This window comes from Cydia fagiglandana, chromosome Z, assembly GCF_963556715.1.
Source record: "Cydia fagiglandana chromosome Z, ilCydFagi1.1, whole genome shotgun sequence".
Taxonomy (NCBI): Eukaryota; Metazoa; Arthropoda; class Insecta; order Lepidoptera; family Tortricidae; genus Cydia; species Cydia fagiglandana.
In genome coordinates, this window is record NC_085959.1 from 14495937 (window position 1) to 14521271 (window position 25335).

At 37.6% G+C, this 25335-nt stretch overlaps 2 protein-coding genes across 4 annotated transcripts in view; one reads left to right on the forward strand and one right to left on the reverse strand.

The window, feature by feature from the left end:
• LOC134678927 (peptidyl-prolyl cis-trans isomerase Fkbp12-like) overlaps positions 1-25335 on the forward strand; it is a 207818-nt gene that overhangs the window by 93346 nt on the left and 89137 nt on the right. The window lies entirely within an intron of this gene.
• Positions 1-25335, reverse strand: part of LOC134678916 (ecotropic viral integration site 5 ortholog) — a 52241-nt gene that overhangs the window by 4653 nt on the left and 22253 nt on the right. For all 3 annotated transcript variants that reach the window (XM_063537664.1, XM_063537663.1, XM_063537665.1), the window contains 12 exons: positions 22807-22974; positions 18866-19101; positions 18321-18512; positions 17433-17597; positions 14997-15191; positions 14502-14660; positions 12777-13010; positions 3923-4135; positions 2755-2862; positions 2478-2669; positions 1728-1895; positions 584-679 (listed from right to left, as the gene is read on the reverse strand). In XM_063537664.1, coding sequence (XP_063393734.1) covers positions 584-679; positions 1728-1895; positions 2478-2669; positions 2755-2862; positions 3923-4135; positions 12777-13010; positions 14502-14660; positions 14997-15191; positions 17433-17597; positions 18321-18512; positions 18866-19101; positions 22807-22974 — 2126 coding nt within the window. The remainder of the gene's footprint in view (positions 1-583; positions 680-1727; positions 1896-2477; positions 2670-2754; positions 2863-3922; positions 4136-12776; positions 13011-14501; positions 14661-14996; positions 15192-17432; positions 17598-18320; positions 18513-18865; positions 19102-22806; positions 22975-25335) is intronic.

Sequence of the window (25335 nt, forward strand, 5' to 3'; positions counted from 1 at the left end):
CATATGTCCCTTTTCGACTAATTGTTATGATGGAAAGGGACAAACGATTATTATCGGCTTGTCAACTTTAGTAAACGTTTATGAATAAGGGGTTTATAGTCTTCATCTTTATGTATTTAAATAAAAGTAAACAAAATCTGCCCTCAACTGGCTCCTTAAGCTTGAGGGTAGATGAAAATATTACATGTTCAAATAATGTAGGCTAAAGTCCGGTCGTTCAGTGACAGATCCAGGCGCTTTTGGTTGGTTAACCAATAAATGTTATAACTACTCGAAAATGTACAAATTGTTTGTTTACTTTCATTTAAATACCTGAAGCACAGAATAAATAATAGCACTTGGTACAGAAGACTCACTCTCTAACAAAACGCGTCTGTTACGATCAGCACAGATATGGCCGCTAGTTGGCGACAGCGCCACGCGCGGCTTATGGCTTTCCCCAAAATTGGGGTCGAACGGATGTACTTTTAGCTACCTGTAGCAAAGCGACAAAAATCGCGGAGTGAGCCACGCCTGCCTAAAGACACAGCGTATAGTTTAAATACCTAAGTTTGGTGAACTAACTTGATCTTGCGAAACTCACCTTTAGTTTATACTCGGAGACTTCTGTTTCTAGCTCCGCTATTCTTTGTGCGTCCTCCATATTTCTAATGTTGGCTTGCATCGAGTCGTACTTCGCCTAAAAATAATAAAAAGTTCATCATTAGTATAAATGTGACGTTCCACGGCAAAAGGTACCTTATTGCGGCTGGCGCTTACGTTGCATAGCGGTGCAATAATATTGGAGCGGCGTTAATAATAGCGTAAGCGCCAACCGTCATAAGGTACCTTTACCTGTGGGACTTCACAAATTACAGACAATCGCCGTAATGACAATTAAAAGTAGAACAACGGTTGTATACCTATTATAAGTTACATAGTAAAACATTAACAAAGGTCCTCCCTTTGTTGTAAACCAACTAAGGTTTTTCCAACTAGCAGGATGTATTAAAACAAATTAGGGAAAAAGGTGCAATCATTTCACTACACAGAAACAGGAAGCTACATTGTTTCCTACGGAATATACATGTCTCGGCGAAATAAAGGGTTTTGGTAGTAAAAGGACAATAATAGGATAAGGATTTGTTAGTTGTTGTTCGTTGCGCACATTATAAACTACCCATCCCTTTCTAATTAGTGATGTGCGTAAGAGATGACAAGCGTTATCTTACGCGATTTGTGATTTCAGACGTAGCCGCAAGTTTGAAGCTTTTGACCTAATAACAATATTGTTATAACCCTATAGCATGGCACTTGTAATGACAAAGTGTAGCGATGTCATCATGAATGTCAACTTTCTATATCTATTCCCATCACTTTGTTCTACCTATATATCTATCAACTCGGTCCTAAGTAAGCTTAGAAGGATTTTTATTTACTTTGTAGCCGTAGTTAGGCTCTGAACGCACTGCATGCAAGCATGCCATAAATTATAGTCCATCATTTGACAAAGTATCAAAGGTGTAGTTTCCCCGCTGGATAGAAAGGTCAGATATGACGCTTTTTTAAAAACTAGTGCCTACGTCAATTCTTGGGATTAGTTGTCCAGCGGACCCCAGGCTCCCATGAGCCGTAGCAACATGCCGGGATAACGCGAGCAAAAAGATGAAGAAGAAGGTCTATTACATTTCTTGCCGCAAGAAATTAACTACGAGTACAGTGTGTTCTAAGGCTTCGCGTGAACTGACCTTGCTCTCAAGGTCGGTGTACTTGTGCTGGAACTCGCGCTGGCGCGCCTGCAGCGCGCGCTCGCGGCGCAGCGCCGCGTCCAGGTTCTCGCGCAGTTCACGCGCCTCCTCGTCCTGCCGCCGCAGCTGGTTGGTCGACACGTGCACTTGCGTCTCCAGCTCCATCAGCTGCAACAATTATATCATGATAGGCCTTTTCGTCTATTGCAGACGATTTATGGTCTAACACCGGAGAAACACCGTTTTTGGTGGCTAATAGACCGATGCGAGACCGACATGGTCTACCACAGGTCTTAGGTTAGATAAAAATCACTGTGAATTTGAGTATGTACGAGACTGCTTTTTAAACATGGTATTTAAGAATGGTATTCCATTTGTCAAATATCTTGGTCCAATGTCATTGCGTCTCTCTCTCATTAAGGAAAATGTGAGACAAAATATACATTGGACAAATAAATTCTTAAAAAATCAGCCTTGTATACTCAAACCAGAAAACGACTGTGAATCATTATAACGTTCGTAGTGGCAATAAAGGAACCGCTCGATTTTCTAACACTATATTCGTTGTGACACCAGCGAACGTGTTTCTCACTTGCAGGATCACTAACTTTAAGCCTGCCTTGACCTCGACTAATTTATGAAAGTCTGCGGAGAGGCCCTTCCAGTTTAGTAGTCCGGCGTTAGATTATATCAGCGCTGTGTTGAATTCTTGTCTATTCCATTATAAATGAACGAGATATGAGCACTGACCTTAAGCCTGGCCTCCTTGAGCTCAGTGAGCGCCTCGACCTCCCGTATCCTGGTGTTCATGAGCTCCTCGTCCAGTTTCTGCATGTCGGCGGAGCGGCCCTCCCACGCCCTGAGCAGTTTCTTGGGAGTCGCCATGATGTCTGACACCACGTTGGACTGTACCGGCGCCGTGGTCGGTTCTTGTCTGTGTTCCTATTGGTCAAAATGTTTAATAAGTAACTTGGAGATATAAACTTCATTATCTGTGTCTGATATACATGGTTTTCTCCCAACTTACTTGCTGATACCTCTGCCAAGCTTCAGAGAGCTCGGTGACTCGTTGACGCAAATCTTTCAGCGATAAGTTAGCCTCGGCTTCACGCAGCTTCACAGCAATGAGTTCGTCCTGTAATATATACATTCATTCAATTGTTTGAGGTCTACAATCTGTCAACGTTCTTCGTTACTCTACATTTGATCATAACAATAAATCATAAGAGTAAAAAATGCTGGTGAAGAATAATACATATTTCGATGAATTTCGGGACGAGAAGTTAATTTCTATTTCACCGTACATTGTGACAACACGAGTAATGCGCTCGTCCTTTAGAAAGCGTTACGAGTGAGTTAAGTAATTTTGTTGGCTTGGAAGTTCACTCCATATGTAGCGGGCCAGGAGAGCAATAAAAATAAAGAAGAAATCTATGGCACGCATTGTTAGTAGAGATGCAACGGATAGTTGTTTGACCGGATACCGGATGGTCGGCCTTACCACCAGCCGATAATTCGGCTACGAAATTATTCCTACATTATGGTTTTTCAGGTTCACATTGTGTAGGTTTTGTCCTGTTTCGTAGTGAAAGTTCGCGTGGACTCATTTCTAGGTTCGAAATTAGTGCGTGTAAGTGAGTGGAATGTTTAAATTGTTTTAGAAATCCAATTCGTTTACTCCGAAATCAAGGAAAGACACTATCCGGCCGGATATCAAAAACAGGGCCGATGAGGCCGAATACCGAATAGTAACCGGATATCCGGTGCATCTCTAATTGTTAGAGACGGCAAGTGCAAGTGAGACGATCGGATTAATGATTTACGGACTCGGCAAGCTCGTTGATTGTAGCCGCCTGTTATCTGTAAAGATTGACCTTTTTCGTATGGCATTACAGTTACTGGATTCAAAGGATGGGTATATACGGATGGATTCATTATACAGGGTGACTTCAAATTGGTAATACAAAATCAATGTTTTACATACATATTCCCTAAGTTAAGCCCCTCAATTAAGTGTCATGCTTTTAAAATAATCAAAAGTATTTTTATATTTATCTCATTTTTAGACTTCAAATGGTTATCCTAACATAATGATTAACAAAGAATGTTAAATAATTTCAAATGAACACTTTCCTCTTTGGTTATCAATCACCTGTCACAGTATTTAATTTGAAGTCACCCTGTACTGTATTAACCTGCAGGTGCGCGACGTTGTTGTCGACGCGCTGCCGGCGCAGGCTCTTGTTCTCGTTCTCGAGCTCGTCGATGCGCGCGGTGAGCTCGCGCTCGGCCGCCTCGCGCTCGGCGGCGTGCAGCCGCGCGCGCACCAGCTCGCGCTGCAGGCAGCGGGCCAACTCCTCGCTGCCCTGCCCCTCTGTGCCCTCGAGGGACGATTGCCGGGAGTTGTTCTACAAATTTATATCGCACATTAGTGGAAGCAGGTCTCCGTGAGCTCGGCGTCGGCGAAAGCTGGCGGGATACCGCTCTGGACCGATCAAAGTGGCGTGCTCTTGTGTTGGAGGCCAAGACTCATTTTGGGTCACCGCGCCAACCAAGTAAGTAAGTACATTATTGCCCAATCACTTGTCGACGCTTCCATCGCATGCGAATACGGTTAGGCGCTTCCAAAGTCGATACAGGTAGAAACCACATTCATAGATTTAAAATACAACTCAGACAACATTTAAATCGGCATATCGCTGGCCCAATGTTTCACTTTTATCGGATTGAAATTTGAACATTGTCATAGTGACATTAAATTTCAACTATCTTGAAAATGTTACATAGAACCCTGTAATATTGGGCCAGCGATATGATACTATAGAATTCAAGGATTCTTGAGAAATAAGATTATTCAGTTGTATAATTTAGACGCTATAATTACTGTGAAAATAATAGGTATTAATAAGATTTGAATTACATCTAGTTGATATTGTCTATTTATATTTAATGTTGCTATACCCTCTTAGGGTTCATGTTGAGACAAGGTGGATGTCTAGGGATGGGATGCCGATTATCAGCCAAAAGATGGCGTCACTGTGCACGAATTGTGGATTTTCACTATTTCTCCCAAAATACAAAGTTTCATAAGATGTGTTGATATGTGCGAAAACTATAAAAAATACTACATCCAAATCGAGACATGTTCAACTCAACATTGTCTCATTTCGTTATTAGCGGAATCCAACTGCAAAATATTGCAATTTCTTGCATTCACGCACACTTACGTACTTAAAGTCACCTTAAAGTCAGTGTCAAATGTCAGCAGATTCGTAATGTTACAGTAAAGTAACCTAGAGGGCGCAGCGGATGAAATGTTTATTGTTGAAAAAAGATTGGAAATTAAATAATAAATTCTTGTTTGAGCAACGATTAAGAATTACAAGGCATTCAGAAGCAACTAATGTTTTCGACCATCAACTGTCATGTGCTCGTGGCACCCGTAGCCTCTATTTTGAAAAAAATCAGATTGTAGCTAAGATACATGGTTCAAACCCCGACAATGCCAATTTTTTTTTATTTTATAATTTTAGCATTCTCTTTTGAATTATTTTAAGCGTATGTTATTCTTCGAAACTAAACTTACGTGAGTAAAACATTTTGAGTATTTTAATTATTTTTTAATAATATTATGGGAAGATTTATAAAAGTTTTTTTATTTTCCGGTTTTCAAAGGATATAAATAATAATTAAAATAATTTAAAAAAAGTCATGCATGAGGCTAATTAGGATCGCAGAATAGGTACATAAGAAGTCAACTATCGACGAAGTATAGCTGGTCAAGCAGATCTTGTCAGTAGAAAAAGGCGGCAAATTTGAAAAATGTAGGCGCGAAGGGATATCGTTCATAGAACATTTGTATTTCGCGCCTTTTTTTACTGACAAGATTTGCTTGACCAGGTATAAAATAAAAGTTTCCAAAATTTTATTGAAATGATATACCTATATGAAATAATCAAATACAACACATTTACTTAAAATAACTTTTAAAATAAGGCATATAAAATTACCAAAAAGATGAAATAAAATAAATAAATAAATACAAAAAGAAATGAGTCTTTGTTCGTGGTTTGAACCCTGTCATGCTGTTCAACTTGTTAGACTCATACTCAATAGCTAAAAGCCACTAGACCTTTTGACCATAGTAGACCCGGGCGAAAAATGCCTTCTTATTTAAGTAACCCATTACTGTCAAAAATATCAAGTTTGAATTGATTTGAAATGGCTACAAATATAATGACCACCAAAAAATACTTTGGTACCCTAAATAAAAAAATCATGCTTACCAAAAAAAAATACTGAACACCAAAAAAATAAGGCCTAAAATTACAAAAGTACCACCGTTTTAATTACGACTGCACTTCAAATTGTATTCGAATACCAAATATATTGAATGATTACCAAAAATCATTAATGATCACCAAATCTTGAAGACCAAATTAATGCGATATTTTCACCTAAATAAACACTATGATTACCAAAAAATGTATACATATTACCAAATAAAGTAAAATGCTGCCAAAATTATTAGCCCCTCCCGCTCAACCCTCCGTACCCCGCACCATATATATACCTATCTAACCTAACCTACTTTTCTAGGAGCATACTGAAATGCTACTAGAAAAGTAGGTTAGGTTTGTACTGCTATCAGTTAAGTGGGCTAGGTTAGCACTGCGACCCTTACAGAAATGAATTGCTACTATAAAAGTGGGTTAGGTTAGGTTTAAACTGCGACCCTTACAGAAAAGAAATGCTACTAGAAAAGTGGGTTAGGTTAGGTTTGAACTGCGACCCTTACAGAAACGAAATGCTACTAGAAAAGTGGGTTAGGTTAGGTTTGAACTGTGACCCTTACAGAAACGAAATGCTACTAGAAAAGTGGGTTAGGTTAGGTTTGAACTGCGACCCATACAGAAACGAAATGCTACTAGAAAAGTGGGTTAGGTTAGGTTTGAACTGCGACCCTTACATAAAAAAGATTCTACTAGAAAAGTGGGTTAGGTTAGGTTTGATCTGTGACCCATACAGAAACAATTGTGGTTACAATTTTGGTGGTCATTTACTATATTCGGGTTTACAATGATTATTTTGGAGTCATTTGCTTTAATAGGATAGCAAGATTTAAAAATTTGGTTATAATTTTACATTAAAATGGAGTTCTAATTTTGGTGGTCATTTACTATTTTTGGGTTTACAATGATTATTTTGGTGTCATTTTATTTAATAGGATATCACGATGTGAAAATTTGGTTATCAATTGACATTAAAATGGGGTTTGAAATTTGGTAATCATTTACAATTTTTGGGTTAATAATGATTAGTTTGGTGTCATTTCCTTTAATAGGATAGTAAAATGTAATAAAATTGGTAATCATTTCACATTAAAATGGTGTTATAATTTTGGTGATCATTCATTATTTTAGGGTGGTAAAGTAAATTTTTTTGGTATTAAATTTTATTAAATCTGGTGATCAGTTAAATAGCAGCCATTTGAAATATAATTTTTAATTGTCGACTTATTGACATCCAAACGTTGCGAGCATGTCGTACTTTAAACCATTTGGCAACGCCGCCGCACGGGGAAATCTTCTGAAAATGTATGTCCTTTTATATTTTGATATTTATGGATATATGAGGATTCTTCTACTTATGTTGCAAATTGATTAAATTATCGAGAGAAAAATGCTAATGCAAAGAAAACAAGAAATATCCGTTTCATTTCTCATGCTATTGATTCGGTTAAATTGTGTTCTAATGTATGGGGAAGACAAACTAATTATAGCCAGCCTTTTATGAATGTAGTATGATACCTTAGGGTATGGTGCTTTACGCACACTAGCGTCCCTTCCCCTCCCCCTGACGCAACCCCCCCTTTTTGCATGAAATATGTCCCGGTTCACAGCTTTTTACATTTTTTGAGGAAAGTATATATTTTAGGAAAAAAGTGTCAATGAAAGAAATAATTCTTAATAAATTCTTAATAAAAAAGGTCATATTCATTTTTTTACATGATGCACCATATTCATGTATTAGCTTGTTAAAATTCGAAATAACATAGTTTTTACTTAGGATTCGAAACTCATTTATTATACACGGTGTAACACGAGGAAACCGAATAATTTTGACAGCGTATTCCTGATCATATTTAGAGACAAAAATGTCCTATAATCTTTTTTGAAATGCGGCTAGTTTCAGAGTTAATACCAATTTAAAAAAAAAACAAGTTTCTATTGTTACATAGTTCAAAACGCCTTTTTGATGGCGATGTTGTTACTATGGGATTTAGTCTAAATATCCTTATTGATATGTCAAAAAGTGACAATTAAGTAACACGTTGCAAAAACTATTAGTGCCATGCCTTATGGGAAACGGTCGCAGAGATAGTTCAGAGCCGGAAACCGCTACCAACTTTTAGTATGTTGTTGGGCATGGCATTGGGTCTCCAAAACTGCCGGGAGACGGCGGCGCCGGCCATCTACTTCAGCGGAATGACGTCATCAAAATGACTCCCGCTTCGTTGCGAATATTGCATACTGCACCCAAACTATGCATGGCACATACACGTGTAGGGTATTAAATGAAAGCCAATTAAATAAACTATATTTTATTTACACAATGTGTACCAAAATATGCTACAGTTTAAGAGAAATTTACAAAAAAATAAAAATTACGTAAAAAAATATTCGATTATTTGGGTTTTACAACCAAACCAAAAGTCGGACGATAAAGCAATGTACTACAACATTAAAGATGACGTCTCAAGCCATACACTGATATCAATAAAATCAAAATTGGACCAAATATGTGGAAATTATGCATCAAAATGTAGATATTTGCCCATACAAATGCATAAAAGTTAAAAAAATCCAAATTGGTCATTTTCAGGATAATCCGCATAAGCTTCTAGTATGTTATGCAATATGACCTGGATTCTAGAACTGCCGGGAGACCATCTCTGTTGTTCCTCAGTTACAAATAATGACGTCATATAAATAATCACTGCCGAATTTCGTAAAATGTGAATTATAGCTATACCACGAGTCTCACATACACGTGAGTTACATGTAATGAAAGGTTATTAAATATATTATGATTCACCTAAACATTGTTTGTAAAAAAAATGTACGGTTTAAGAGCTATAAACAAAGAAATAACACTTTTTATGAAAAAAGTAGGTGTATATCAATTTTATAGCTAAATTAAAAATGTTAATAAAATGTTGCGTAAATTATCTGAAAAAACAGTTATTCAGGTTTAGGATACTGCTTAAATTTTAGATTTCCATTAAAAACTGAGAAAGTTATGCAAAAAAAGAATTAAAGCGCGCCATCGATTCTACCTACAACGGGGTCATATAATGCAATGTACAGTCCTAAGTATCGGGCAAGAAATTAAAGTACAGAACGTAAAATGAATTCAAATGTAATTTTTGACCAAGACATAAGACATATAAAAAAAAATAAACCGGCCAAGTGCGAGTCGGACTCGCGTTTCTAGGGTTCCGTACATAAATCCGACTCACGCTTGACTGTACATTTCTAATAGGTTTTCCTGTCATCTATAGGTATAGACCTATTTTATGTATTTTTTTCAAAATTTTAAACCTAGTAGTTTCGGAGATAAAAGGGGGGGGGATAGTCATTTTTTCCCTATTTTCTTGAATAACTTCTAAACTGTTTATTCGAAAATTATAAAAAATATATATTTGAGATTCTTACAATAAGCTCTTTCATTTGATATGTAACATGATATAGTTTGAACATTTTTATTTTTGAATTTTTTCATTTACCCCCCAAAAGTGGCCCCCATGTTTAAAATTCATTTGTTTACAAACTTACATATGTGTATCAGATTTCAACTTGATTGGTCCAGTAGTTCCGGAGAAAATCGGCTGTGACAGACGGACAGACAGACAGACGCACGAGTGATTCCTATAAGGGTTCCGTTTTTTCCTTTTGAGGTACGGAACCCTAAAAACAATAAAAAAAATTGTTTTCGGCGAAATTGACCTAAACTCATACATACATTTTTTCCTTCTTTTGACCTCAGAAATAAAATCTTTCGCATTTCTTGAGGACACCTTGTATAATAAGTGTTATAAAATGAATATAACCTTTTTTTACTAAGAATTTAATAAGGAACTATTTCTTTCATTGACACTTTTATCCTAAAATGTATACATGAGGTCAAAAAAAGGAAAAGATGTAATATGTGTTTAGGTCAATTTCGCCAAAAAAAAATTTTTTCTTGGTTTTTTTTTTTAATGAATGAATTTGTACATAAAAATTAAATGCTATTGGTAAACTTGTCACTTAAAATGGTTTATTTTTCGTAAAACTTAGTTTTTGCAAAGTGTTACTTGTCACTTTTTGACATATCAATAAGGATATTTAGACTAAATCCCATAGTAACAACATCGCCATCAAAAAGGCGTTTTGAACTATGTAACAATAGAAACTTGTTTTTTTTTAATTGGTATTAACTCTGAAACTAGGCGAATTTCAAAAAGTTTATAGGACATTTTTGTCTCTAAATGTGATCAGGAATACGCTGTTAAAATTATTCGGTTTCCTCATGTTACACCGTGTATAATAAATGAGTTTCGAACCCTAAGTAAAAACTATGTTATTTCGAATTTTGACAAGCTAATACATGAATTAGGTGCATCATATAAAAAAAATTAATATGACCTTTTTTATTAAGAATTTATTAAGGATTATTTCTTTCATTGACACTTTTTTCCTAAAATGTATACTTTCCTCAAAAAATGTAAAAAACTGTGAACCGGGACATATTTCATGCAAAAAGGGGGGGTTGCGTCAGGGGGAGGGGAAGGGACGCTAGTGTGCGTAAAGCACCATACCCTAAGGTATCATACTACATTCATAAAAGGCTGGCTATAATTAGTTTTTCAAAAAGCACAATTTGACCGAATATATGAAAGAGGGTCATTGTTGTTGTAAAAGGTGTGCAGGAAATGATACGTTTCTGCACTAGAGCAGTTTAGGTTCCAATTCCAAGTACGATTTTATTATTCTTTTTACAATAAGCAATTGAAATTTGGGTATAAATGGATTTGTTATACAAATTCCATTCTGATATTTGACTCCCCATTCCATAAATAACGATACTTTTGGCCAAATTGTTAATTGAAAATACCTACTATAAAAATGTATTTAAAAAATCACATGCATTTTACTTTCCTCGTATGCGAAATGAAAAGTAGAGTGTTTTAACTCGGGTGAAAGGCAGCATTTTTGAAAAAAACCAGGCAAGTGCGAGTCGGACTAGCGCACGAAGGGTTCCGTACCATAATGCAAAAAAAAAAAAAAAACAAAAAAAACGGTCACCCATCCAAGTACTGACCACTCCCGACGTTGCTTAACTTTGGTCAAAAATCACGTTTGTTGTATGGGAGCCCCATTTAAATCTTTATTTTATTCTGTTTTTAGTATTTGTTGTTATAGCGGCAACAGAAATACATCATCTGTGAAAATTTCAACTGTCTAGCTATTACGGTTCGTGAGATACAGCCTGGTGACAGACAGACGGACAGACGGACGGACAGCGAAGTCTTAGTAATAGGGTCCCGTTTTACCCTTTGGATACGGAACCCTAAAAATATCATCTACTAATGTTATTGTTATGCACAAGCAGAAGATATTATAGAATCTTGTTTATTTACAAGAACATGACATTTTTCTCCACATACCTATATATTTTTGAGAAAAATATAGCTAGGTATTTTAGTTTAAAAATCATTGTTACAATAAACATAGGCTTTTCCAGAGAACATTTATATTTCTACCGAAACGAAAGCAGAATTCACAAAAGTTTTCGGTGGACAACCGTTACGCGAATGATTGTTTGGACTGACCTTTCTATAAATATATAAATGTATTTTATTGTGTAATAATCATAATAATTATTAAGTTATATTAAATCTGGAAATGAAATTATATCAGAAAGGAGATTCTTAAATGAGTAGGTATACTCGTAACAGAGATATATATAACTCCGTATAAGATAAATAAAGTCTAAGAAAAAAACGTGCCTCGGATGTCAAGCAAAAGTCACTGTCGAATAGATGGCGCCATACACCTTTGGCCTATTGTCGTTTAGATGGCGTTGGCGACACCGTTTGATATTTAACAATTTTAACACGTATCAGTGAAAGAACATGGGTCATTGTGGAACAATAAAAATTAATAATCATATATCCGTAAACATATTTTAATTCATTTATACATTTTCAATTTTATTTTAAGTTTTAATCGTGTGTCGATAGATGGCAGTAAATGTACCGTGACTACAAAATTTACTTTGACAGGACCCCTCTATACTATCTATTCTTTTTGCTCGTAACATGCTTTGTGCATTAAATATACCTCCCTCTATTGAGTGAAAATAAAACAAAATACACAGGTAATCTGTGTTGCGGTTTTAAAGTGCCATCTGTTACACCTTTGACAAATTAAAAATGATTGCTTGTCAAATGAAGTCGCCATGTTAGAATTACACCGATACTATAAGCATCACTCACACAAACAAGCAATGAGGCAAAATTTTACCAATATTCAAAGGCTTTTTTCTTAATAATTTTAATCAAAATCTAGTATTTTTTTACGTTAAGCGAAGACAGAAATATATATACTACCCAAACATTACATATACAAGTGAAGAAACCCTATATAATAGGAACTAGGTTGCCAAGAAAGTTTGTATGAAAATCGAGCAAGGAGAACCACCTATAAAATCATCAAATGCACAATAAAATATTTGACTTGACTTACGACGTTAATCATAAAAGTCTGACAATTCTATCATAAAGGCTGTTGATAGAGTCAGACCAAAAAAAGTCTGCAGCGGATATGATACCCCACGCAGTGCAAGTGTTGTTTTAAACGTCAAACTTCTAGGAAATTATGACGATATATAAAACTTGCACTGTGTGGCCTATCAAATCCGCTGCAGACTTTTCTCGGTCTGACTTTAATAGCGTGTCCCAAGACATTTGTGTTAGTTAGAAAGAGACAAAGGTTAACTGACCTCTGCTATGGTCATCTCCAGCGAGCGTATCTCGTCCTGCATGACGGCGAGCCGCTGTTGCGCGTCGACGTTAGCGCGGCGTAGCGCCTGCACCTCCCGCGCCAGCGCGAACGTCTCCTCCTCGCCCTCCGCGCGGTCCACCTGCCCGCGGACCAGCCGCTCCGCCAGCGCGGAGCTCTCCTTCTCGAGGAGCTCCACACGCTGCTTCAGCAGGCGATTCTCTTGTCTTAGACACTGCCCAACAATAGGGTATTACATATACTGTATTTAAAATAAATTATTTTTCACCACACCAGCTCGGAAAGAATTACTTTGCACTTCAAAAACGAATAGCAAAGTTGCAGGCAAAGTAATCAAATGCAAATTTTGAGTTGTTTTCTTATGTTTGCTGGTAGAATTGACTTTTAAATGATGATTTTGGATGATAAATATTTAATAACATTCATTTGGATTTGATTTGGTTTGATTTTGTTTGATATTTTACATTTAATATTTGCTTCGGGTTGGTGTGGTGAAAAATTTTGTGTTTCACTCGGGGGCAAATTTTGTTTAACCCTCGTGCTTTGAAACCCTCGCAACGCTCAAGATTCCATTTCGAACCACTCGCTATGCTCGTGGTTCAATTTTGGAATCTTTCGCTTGCTCGGGTATCAATATTAGCACGAGCGGTTAAACAACAACTTTGCCCCCTTGTAAAACAAATAACTATTACACCGTGCATGAAATAAAGCACCAGATAATTGGCTACTTTCCTACTAGTCAAGTCAGCTTCTTTTTTAGAACTGTCAAAACGATTTGCTAATATGGAATTTATATGAAATCTTGTGTAGTGACGTCATAGTCAACTCACCTACTTTTTAGGCACTGGTCCCACCGCGAGCTAGTAAGCTATGAGCTATCGGCTATAAACACGAACAAAAGATAAGCACTCCCGTGTAAATAAAAGAGACACGGCGATATTTATAGCTCACCGCTGGGCGAGTAACTATATAGCCGATAGCTCATAGCTTACTAGCTCGCGGTGGGACCAGTGCCTTATACTTGGATCCGATTTAGTAAATATAAATTATGTTATAAATAACTGGTATCTATGTTTTTCTAATAATTAACTGGTGCTTTATTTCGTGCACGGTATGAAATAAGTATAGGAAAGTAGCCAATTATTAGAAAAACACAGATAGTAGTTATTTTTAAACACAATTTCTATTTAATAGATCGGATAGAAATTATTAGAAATATGAAAGTAGGTGAGTTGACCTTGACGTCACGATGTAATGTTTAATATAAATTGCATATTAGCAAATCGTTTTGACAGTTCTAAAAAAGTAACTGATTTGACTAGTAGGAAAATACCCTATTTATTTGAATTATTTTATGACAAAACTTGTAATATCTATCGTTGTCTAAGTACCCACAACAAGCCTTGTTGAGCTTACCATGGGGCTTAGTCGATTTGTGTAAATATGTTCCATAATATTTATTTATTTCATTTATTTATTCAAGTTAAATCTCATTATATATTGTTTGGCCACGCGTGGGCAGTAAGTGTGACTATAAAATTATACTACTCTGCATATTCTTGCATATGCGATTATGCGTGGTCTTGGTCAAGCATTATTTAAACTTGTTTGAATTTCGATCATTATTAAATTTTGTAAAGCATTTTAATAATTATTATGGAACATTTTAAATATTAATATGAACATATATAAATAATAAACTCACCCTGAGCACCGCAATATCTCCCTGCTCCTTGGTCTTTATAACCGTGTACTCTTTCTCTAGCTTTTTCATCTTTTTAGGGTTAACCTTAATCGAATAAGCTAAATTCATGAACGCATCCTGGTCGGCCTCCGCTTTCGCTGGCAATTCCTTTTGTATATACTGCAAGAAAAACCATACATTACTACTATTACCAGGCGGTCTAGCATAAGGGCGGATTTAGACGGCGCGCCAACTCGCATGAGATTTTAGTTACATCGCGGACTGTTGGTTACGTCCAATTCAACCGACCGATCAAAAACCACAATGTCGCATGCGAGTTCTCGCACCGTCTAAATAAGCTCTACGAGTAAGTTGCATTCTCGCGCGCGAGTCCATACTTGAAGTCGCGCTTCATGTATGGCTTCGCGCGCGAGAAAGCAACTCATGCTAGACCGGCAGGATTGATTTATATTGAAAGAATAAGGTGTCATTTCAATATTATAAATGTAGTGGTACCTTGAGGATGCTCTCCATATCAAGCGAAAGGAGGTCGTTTTTACCAAGCGTGAGCATAGCGAGGGCTACTTTAAACACAATCTCAATTCCTTCGGAGAGGAACACGTCCATGATGCGACAGGCCAGGGGGAGCGAGAGCGTTGTGGTGAACAGCGTCAGAAACCAACTGCTCGCATATATCGATGTGCTGAAGCTCTGGAAATAAATACATCAACATTAACTAGTTATAAGATAACGCAAATGGACAGATGCACATTTAATGGCATGTTATGCTAAGGTAATTCTATTGTCAGGCAGATCGTAAGGGGACCTAAACCTTAAGAATGATAGTTAATTTTAAACATCCAGAACAAACAAACTCTGAAAGTAAAATTGTAAACTTGCACATTACGGTCAAAGTTCCGAACACGATTTTAAGCATTGCAATAATATTATTAATTAAGTCATAAGTAAGTAATTAATAGCTGTTTAACAATCCCACTGACCAATGAGTGCTATGTTACATAGACATAATTCGTTAAGACGTGACATGTAATGCCCCCAGTTAAATATACCCTTATGCTCTGGTTTCCTAGGATAGCGGTGCCGTCATATAGCGGTCGTCTCCATACAAAAACTACGACATCCATATTTAGCCGTATTATTTAGTATGGAGACGGCCGCTATATAACGGCACCGCTATCCTAGGATAGGAAAACCGATCTTTAGAGAACGCATCAAGACGCCACGACAAAAACCCGTAACCAATACGCAGGTGTTACACGCACAAAATATGACTTGTGTTAATTGCTTTATAAATTTTACTCCACCTTCATGAAAAAATACTTTTTTTCTGATCTCACAGATTTAGGCCCCCATACATATTTTCGAAACTTCGTCACCAGGGCTATCTGCAAAACATTAGGCAGGTATATTCTATGGAGTGTTTGTGCTTTGTAAATTTATCAAATAAAACCTTTTGAAGTTTATGAATATAACTAGTTTAATGCGGAAATGCGGCAGAATTTTATTTTATCATCTTGTTTAACTTTTAAGTGGAAACCTTGTTCATTGTGTGCCTAGCAGATTGTTTAGATTTGATCAGTAAAATCGAATGAGGTACGGCAAAAGATAATAACCATAAAACAAGGAGCGTGCTAACATTAATATATGTACTGAATATACAGGTATTATTATTACTGTATTTACATTCATGTCAAGGTTAATTTGCTATTGTATTCCGGTTATCGCGAGTATCACTCACTCAAATAAAACAAATACAAATAAATTTATACGGATTATATTCGGGTCATCCGTTAATTACGTCACACGTTTAGGGGGAGGGAGGGATCAAGAAAATGTGACATATCGTGACATGGGGGAGGGGGGAGACACAAAGTTTGTGACGTCACTTTAACTTCATCAGTAACCGAAAATTTATTTAAATTATTTTATTCGCTGTACATTTAAATAACAAGTTTTTAAAACGATAATCGTTTTTATTCGTTTGATTTTCTTTCCTAAGCAGTTTTGGGTTATAAAATTACTAATATTTATATCGTCAAAAATATTTCGATAAAATATTAATAATACTTAGGTACTTACTTAATTCGATTTGGCGATTTCGTAGAAAAAATTGTGACGTCACACTAGGGGGGAGGGGTTTGCCAAATGTGACCAAGTGTGACAAGGAGGGGGGGAGGGGTCAAAAAACCTAGAAATTCGTGTGACGTAATTAATGGATGACCCCTATTGCATAAATAGTGAAAATGGACACCCTGACGAGTCTTTTCAGCACTTGTGGTTTTGACAATTTTGACATGGTCGCGGTACGCAGTTATATACATAGTTCTACATATTAATACGGCTTTTAGTACGAAATTTGAGTAATATAACTGTCAGATTGCCCTACCACGAATAACAATGGCCGGCCGAAGTATATTACAGATGGCGCCAGCATAGCTTGCCTTATCAATTCCTAAAATTGTGTTATTTTGGTATTTTATGGCCTGAACTGACTGGATAGTCCCATAGACCAGAACTAGAGAAAGGGGCAAGCTATGATGGCGCCAAAAACAATGGGAAACTTAGTTAATTGTTTACAGAATTCAGTCAGGCGCATTCCAAATTCAAGAAAGTTTTGAATGTGAGTTGTTCTGTTCCGTCTATGTGGGGTAGTACACTTCTGCCTTTTTGACTGTTAGGTATACATATATTAACATGTGTATGTTAATAAATAAAATTAATTAATCAATCAAATTAGCCATACGACTCCGCTGGCTTAGTCACCTGAAGGGGATGGGGGAGGATCGTGCTGTGAGAAGAGCGTATGTGGGGCACCCGGGCGGAAAACGTGAAGTGGCGCAGAATAGGGCAGAGGGGCGTTCTCTTCTGTCGGAGACCAAGATCCTCTTTGGGTCACTGAGCTAGTAATGTATGTATGTGTTAATAAATTACCTGTGATTGGAAGTGGACATGCAAGTCCGGCAGCAGTTCTTGGACCAGGTTCTCGAGCTGGAACATGCAGAGGCCGAGCTCGGCCATGCTCGGTTTGAACATGTCGCGCATGCGGTGCTGCTGCATAATTTTAACCAATACCGCGAACGCCTCTTCTTCAGGCATCTGGAACAACAATGAATGAATGAATATTTTTATTTCATGTAACACATAGACACATTTTTATTAGTAGTGCTTACAAACTTAACCCCTTAGGCCCACTTGAACCATCCCACTAAGCCGGGGTTAAACGGTTTAATCGTCAACCCAGTGTCAAATTGTATTGGTAACCACGGTACCTCCAGGTTTAACCGTTTAACCCCGGGTTAGTGGGATAGTGCAAGTGGCCCTTAGTAGGTACAGCAAAAATTTAAGGGACAGTCAACCCTGGTTGGGATTGCCACGCGCGCCAGGGATGATGCAATGTTAAAAGGCTAAAACTGACTATAAATAAACAATATTTAACTTGTACAGCAACAACAACGAAATAATAGTTGGTACTTTTGCCGTGTTTACTTTAGATGTGACGTGCTTTCGGCAGGGATGCGTCGTTTAAAAAGGCTTCAATCTACCTCCTAAGAAGTATATAACTATATAAGATTAATGTATATTTGACTAGTAATACAAGGATTAGTACATACATACAATTTAGATAAACCTACGAACTAACTTATTTATTGATTTAACCTTTATTGCCCAATACAGGAAAGTACAAATGGCGGTCCACCCAACACCATTGGGTACCAGTCAACCATTGGGCCAAACAGAAACTTACGATTGGTGCGGAAGAGAAAATCAGTAGAGTTATAAAAGTCACTATCTAAATACTAGACACCTACTATTACTTACTTGCATAAGTAATAGACCAACAATGAAGCCAGATCCTTGGCAGTAGCCCACTTCCCGGTCGTGCAGCGAGTAGGCTTTCATGACATTGAAAAGGGACTCTTGGCCTAGGCCGTCCTTTTCTTTGAAGAAGTCGTGCTCTGGGTAAGTGCGCGCAATGTCCCTGCGAATCACTTTCTCACAAGCAGACTTCGCCTGAAAACAGATTATTTGATAAATCATTCCTAGTTTTGCATTCTGAAAACTCAGTACTTACCAGAAAGCCGCAGCAATGAACAAGATTATATTTTCGCAAATATTGATAGTCATTTTTAACATCCTTAATAAGTAAGGTCAATGTATTATATGAATTTTGCGGTATTTCATTGATACAATTTTTTGGGCTGTACACTAAAATAGTGGTGTACCTCATGCGCCTTGCCACAGTATTTTGAACAAACTAGGTCTAACATTTCCATCTGGTCTTCCAATTCTTCTCGATATGTTACAGTAGTCCATCTCGCTATTCGTGATAGTTATAATAAGAAACTTGCTTTTGTAATATGTACCTTAATATACGACGCATACAGCTTCTTCTCCGGTGAAGAGTCCACACCGGCCAAAAGCTGCCACACGATGCCCCTAAAGTGGTGGGGCACGCCTTGCCGCACCAGGTCACGAACGAACTGGTTTTTCCGCTTCCATTCGGTCTCCCAGTTGTTGACGATTCGGCCCCACGTGCTCCAGAGGTCCTCCTCGCCATTCCCGCCGACCCGACCCTCGGGCTCATAGCTTGAGCTGGTGCCTGCAACACACATTTGTAAGGCCTTGTCTCCTGACATACATTGTATAGGAAGGTGACAAATAGATATAACTTGACGCTGTATGCCGCCTACGCCGTCGACTGGAGACATAAGCATTGTATTTGATTATTGCTGATGTATGCAAAATAGCTAAAAAGATTTGCCAGCAGAGCCTCGGCTGGATTCATTGACGAATGTAAATAAACGGGATGACTGATTTTCCTTAAATATATAATACAAAGTAAATGAAGATTAATAAATGCGAAAATAGAAGTAGGTACTTAGAGGTCTAAGAGTATACTTGAATGAAAATAGGTAGAATGTCAATGCAGCCAAATCCGTCTGAAGAATTTCCGTATGGGAGCGCATTTTTCTAGCAAAAGTACACTGTTAATTTATTTGATAAAGTAGGTCTTGCTTCTAGTTCTAGGATTTAAAAACAGATGGTAATTATGTTGCCGCTAAGATGGATTTGGCCGCACTGACCTTTAACTTTTTATAGAGAACCTTATTCGATGTGAATTGTTTTCATGCTCTTCAATATATGTACAGTCATCAGCAATAGTATCTTACACAACTAGGGCCGCAAAAATATGTGACACGTTCTTATTTGGAGCGCAATAAGAGCGCGTCATATATTTTTGCGGCCCTAGTTGTGTAAGATACTATTGCTGATGACTGTACAGTATAAGCCATTATATTTTGAATTAAGATGAGGAATATTCATTTTAAAAATATCTGTAAAATATTTGAATAACCTTCCATATTAGAACTGACATCATTGTCGGTTAGCAGTGCATCTCGCACCAACAAGCACGTAAGAGCGAGATGTATAATATATGGATGTGTGGCGTAAAGCGTTCGTTTTTGTCGCCTTTTCAAAATCAATTTTTAGGCGTATTCAATTGGTCAACCCAGTAAACGTGCAATGAACTCGCCGGCATCACAATAAAACTATTTCGACAATGACGTAATAGAGCAAGCATTAAAACATTAAAAGGTCTTTCTGCACAGAACAAGTTTATGACTCAACATCAGAATAGCTCCCGTTCTCATAACCACGGTCAGTGGGCCACTCGAATTTGTATTGACGATAATAACTATTACGATGACATAAGGTATACTTTAGAGCAAGGCTAAATAACAGAATATGCAGTGGACTTGGGTAATCCTTAATCAAGTCACTGCACTGTTAGTTGCGTTGCGCAATTTCCTTACGCAAAATAATCGTTGGAGAATCTCAATGGCTCGTTGTTAGAATGTATTCATTAAGTTTGAACTGCACCGAAACAACACTTGAGGTCATTTACCGTAGGTAGCGAATAACAATAGTAACAGTTATTGTATTTACCATTATCTTCATACTTCGCAGCATCATTAGCAATTAATCTGCTTAGGTAAAATTCGAAGACCGTTTCATCGAGCGAGTGATTTCTATTAGGTAACATGATGATGAGTTTAAAATCACCATTTCTATGTTACTTCGGTCAATGGTCTAACGGTCTACTCACGATTCGCAGCTTTAGTGAGAAATTAAAATCACAACGGGCACAAATTCAATTCAATGTTTTAACTAGTTCGGCGCACTGACATGGGCACACCGCCTTACTTGGACTAGCACCAACTAAGATAAACAACAGATAAGAGAACAGTTAGGCACGCATCGTTTTTCTCGCCTCTTCTCGTTTATCTTCGTTTCAGTCACTAAGACAGATTCTTTCACAGATGCATTAGATTCGATATCTTCAGCTACACGAAAACTTATTTAAAAAAATTAAGAATAATTACAAATATTAAAATAAATATCAACAGGATTTGCGTTATCCTTGGTTTAGCTCTTATTCTTTTGAAATAATGTGGCCAAAATGGATATTAATGACATTGCTGCTTATTGACGAGGTTAAGAGGATAAGGGACCGGTTCGACACACAAACGTCCCCTTTTCCTCTCTGGATATCCACATTATGGAAAATATTTATATATTAGACGTTCGTTATCTAAAGTAAATTTGTAAAACTAAAGTTGAAAATTTTCGGTTTTTTGATTGTTATAAGAGTTAGAAGCGAAAAAACAATTTCCATACAACATTTTAAAAGCTTCCTGCTTAAACTCTTATATTAATTTAAGAAATGAAACGAAAGGGCATAGCCATGGGCAATATAGATTATATTCCCAAGAAGGAAAATGGGGACTACGTTTGTATGGAGAAGCGGGCGGCACTATCGTTTTAACAAACGCGATTATATTAAATGTTGGAGCTATTGCTGATAGATATTAATTAAGCTACCGGATATAATGGAACGCAGACATGCTTGGGTAGTAAATGTTACGATCTTTACTTAATTAGGTTAAAATATTTGTACACTATTTTTTTTTAACGTTGAACTTAAATATTTTAGTTAAACTTCACGTCTTCAGACAAAATTTAAATAAACGTTATCTTTATTGATTTGTGTGTTGACACTTAATATTGTTTATTTTATTCATCATTTCTCTTAGGCTAGGGTTTTTATAATATGAATATAAAAGTAAAATATAAAAACACTTACAAAACAATAAAAAATACATATAAACACATTATAAAAACCTAACCTAGGGTGCCGCCAGCAGCGGGGCAAGGCCCAAGCTACCGGTGGTCAGGGCTGCAGAGAGAGGAACCGACGTACTATCCGCGCCGTGTCCAAGATCACCGCCTTCTGCATCTGTCCCTTGATCCAACCACCTAGCGAGAGTCTCTCGAGATGTTGGTCGAGACTCTTCGCTATTAAACCGTTCACTGAAACGACTATCGGGACAATGATCGTCGAATCAACATCCCACATGGCGGTTATCTCGTGAGCCAAGTCTAGGTACTTACTGGACTTGTCCTTCTCGGCCTTCACGAGATTCTCATCATGGGGGATGGTGATGTCAACGAGCACGGCCCGACGTTGCGGTCGATCTATTATCACAATATCAGGCTTATTGGCTACAATAGTCCTGTCAGTGATGATAGATCGATCCCAATAGAGCGTGGCACGACCATTCTCGAGAACAGGCGCAGGTGAGTACTTGTAGTACGGTACTTCGCGGTCCACAAGGCCATATAGAAGGGCAAGTTGCTGGTGAATAATCCTGGCTACGAGATTATGTCTGTGCAAGTACTCGCCGTTAGCAAGATGAGAACAACCGGAAATAATATGCCTGAGTGACTCTCCGGGACGGCGGCATGCCCGACAAATGTCGACCGTACCGTCCTTCAGGATATATTTCCGATAGTTGTTCGTCATCATCACTTCGTCTGCAATTGCACAGGCAAAACCCTCGGTTTCTCCAAAGAGGTCCCCGAATCGTAACCAGTTCACCGACGCGAGCAGGTCCACATCGGGTCCCGTGAGGGCCTTGTAGAACCGCCCGTGTAGCACCTTACTCTCCCATGCCGCCTTGCGATCCGCAGTACTTAGTACCACAGGTTTGCTCCACACTTAATATTATTGTTTAAATAACATAATAATTATAATCGCGCAAAGGGGAGATTAGACTCATTAAAAAAATCTAGACGTAATATGTACTCGTATAATATGAATAACTGAATATCAGCTACGTCAAATAAGATTTTTCTCGGTACTGTAAAATGCGACTACTTTGCTTCAAAATTCCAATTTTTTTTGGTTGAGCAAAGTAGGCACATTTTAAGGTATTATCGACACATTAACAAAGTTAATTACCAGAGGCCAAAGATATCTGCGAGGTGTCCGAGTTCTTCCGGCTGTGCACTGTGTTGAGCCCTAGGCTCTTGACGTCCGCCTCGATCTGCCTGTTGGCTTCCTCCAGCTTGGCGAGCAGCGCCCGGTCGGGCGTCGGAATCGTGTCAGATGTGTCCGATGTTGGGAAACCTGGGAAAATGCCCAAACATCCATTACACTCACGATGTGCGCCGATCGACAAAAAGTTACGAGTAAGGTTTACTCGGGTAATTCCGAAATTCGGATAATTCCGAATATCAGATGAGAATTACCTAAAATCCCATCACGAAAAGTCCGTTTTCAAAATTTTCCAACGGTTTTCGACATTCGTAACTACCCGAATATACCTTACCACTTTATCAATTGCCAAAAAGTCGTAACGGGAATACGGCGGTTCGAAAATGGAGTTTGATGGACTAAAAAAAACCCATTTATGTATGTATCATGATTTTTGGAGGTGATAATACTAACAAAGTCGTAGATCTTATCTAAATAAATAAACGTTTATTATACTGATTATGTAATGATTTATTCTCAACTTTTTATATGTATCTATGAAAAATATACTGGTGTTCATTATCAATATCGGTATGGCATCAAGCTACCAAATAAAATCGTCCTTATTGGCAATCGGTAAAGTAGCGCTTTTTCCCTTAAATGAATTAATAAAATTTGTTTCAAATATCGATCGTGGACTTTGTCGAAGATCACATATTTTACATTTATGAATTGACCCTTATAAGACCTACGTTTAAGAGGAAGCTAAATAAAATTGTAGTTTTTATATAGAACTAGCTATCCGCCCCGGCTTCGCACGGGTTGACAAATTATACACCTAAAACTTCCTCAATTTCTCATCCTATTGATAGGATGATGAAAGCCGCATGAGAATCCGCTCAGTAGGTAGTTTTTGAGTTAATCGTGAACATATGAACAAACACACAAACAAACAGATGAGGCGGGGGACTTTGTTATATAAGGTGTAGGGATAATAAAAATAGTTACGCATTTACAACGATAAATGCTATGAATAAAATTTACAAGGAGACTAGATTATAATTTGGAAGGGCAGACTCCTCTAACTTACAAACCCGCGTAATAGCCATATCTTCCGTTGCAAGTAGCGCGGCGTAGCTTTAACGTCGTATACATGTAAAGAGTCAATCCATAACTGTCAAATATGTGATCTTAGGTTGCGCGTACTACTTATATTTAAATTTCAATGTTATGTTATCGGTTAGCATGGCTTGTGCGCGAATGGGTAGTGTTGGGAGATACTGTAAACATTACGTTAGTCATATTAACGTGGAGCAATGGTATCTATAAACCTTATTGATACCTTTCGAATTATACGTGTGTAACTAAACTAAAACAGATATTTTTGTGAATTAGGATCTGTCTGCAGGTTCATTAATAGGTAACCCAAATATAAATTTTAAATATACTGTAAAAGTCTTGATCATATACTTATTACTTAGGGATATTTCACTTTGTCTTTACACATTGCGATACAGTCTTTAATATTCCAGATTTTTATTTATATCAATAGTGCCTATACTGCCTATTAATTTGCTACACTTAAATAGGTAGCCGTTATTGCACACCTATCGAATTTAAGATCGACGAATACTTTGACTACTCTTTCAAGGACTAACCTATATATTCTTTACACATACTGATACTAATGGCTCCTGCACACAGCGCGTGTAGCTTGCGCTTTAGCCATATGCACCAGTTAATGGCGTATGCTTGGATATCATGCATGTAACAGATGCATTTCTTTAGCCCGCGCCTTTACCTCGAAGGACGAGGATGGGTTACATGCGCAAGTGGCATCTCAAGTCACTGAACCCACAAGCCTCTTTATACTGTTGTTTACATGATGCGTATTTTCTGCGTAAGTATCCCAAAATGTTATATGCGCCGTATGCAAGAGGCATTATTTATTGTTAACAGTTTTTTACACCCTCCTCAATTTAGTAAGTGACGAGAGGGACGCCGCAATACGTGAGAGGCAATGGATATATCTTCATCTCTCTTCTACATATTGCTGCCTCCTTGTCGTCTGTTACTAAATTCAGAAAGGTGTAACAATCTCTTTACTGAAGTAATATCACACCACAAACTTGAACTTGTCACTTTACTTCACGTTATTTTATACGTTCTGGGGTCCATTTCTCGAACTATATTAGACTAATATTATTAGTAAACGAACTGTCAAATCCTATGGGTTGCCAAGACAAATCACTAATAATATTAGACTAATATCTTTCGAGACATGGGCCCCTGTATCATACTCGTACGGAAGTGCAATATCTAAACAAACAAATGATAAAGCGAGTCGAATTAGGTTATGTTGCGTGTAAGCATCTGGTCAGTGGTGGATAAGTGTGATGGGGAAGGCATGCGGGGTTACACTAATCTGCCTTTGTTTTCCAAACACTAAAATGGCAATTCGTCATGTCAAACTGTCAGCCACTCTGTAATCTTATTAGGGTTCCGTAGTTAAAA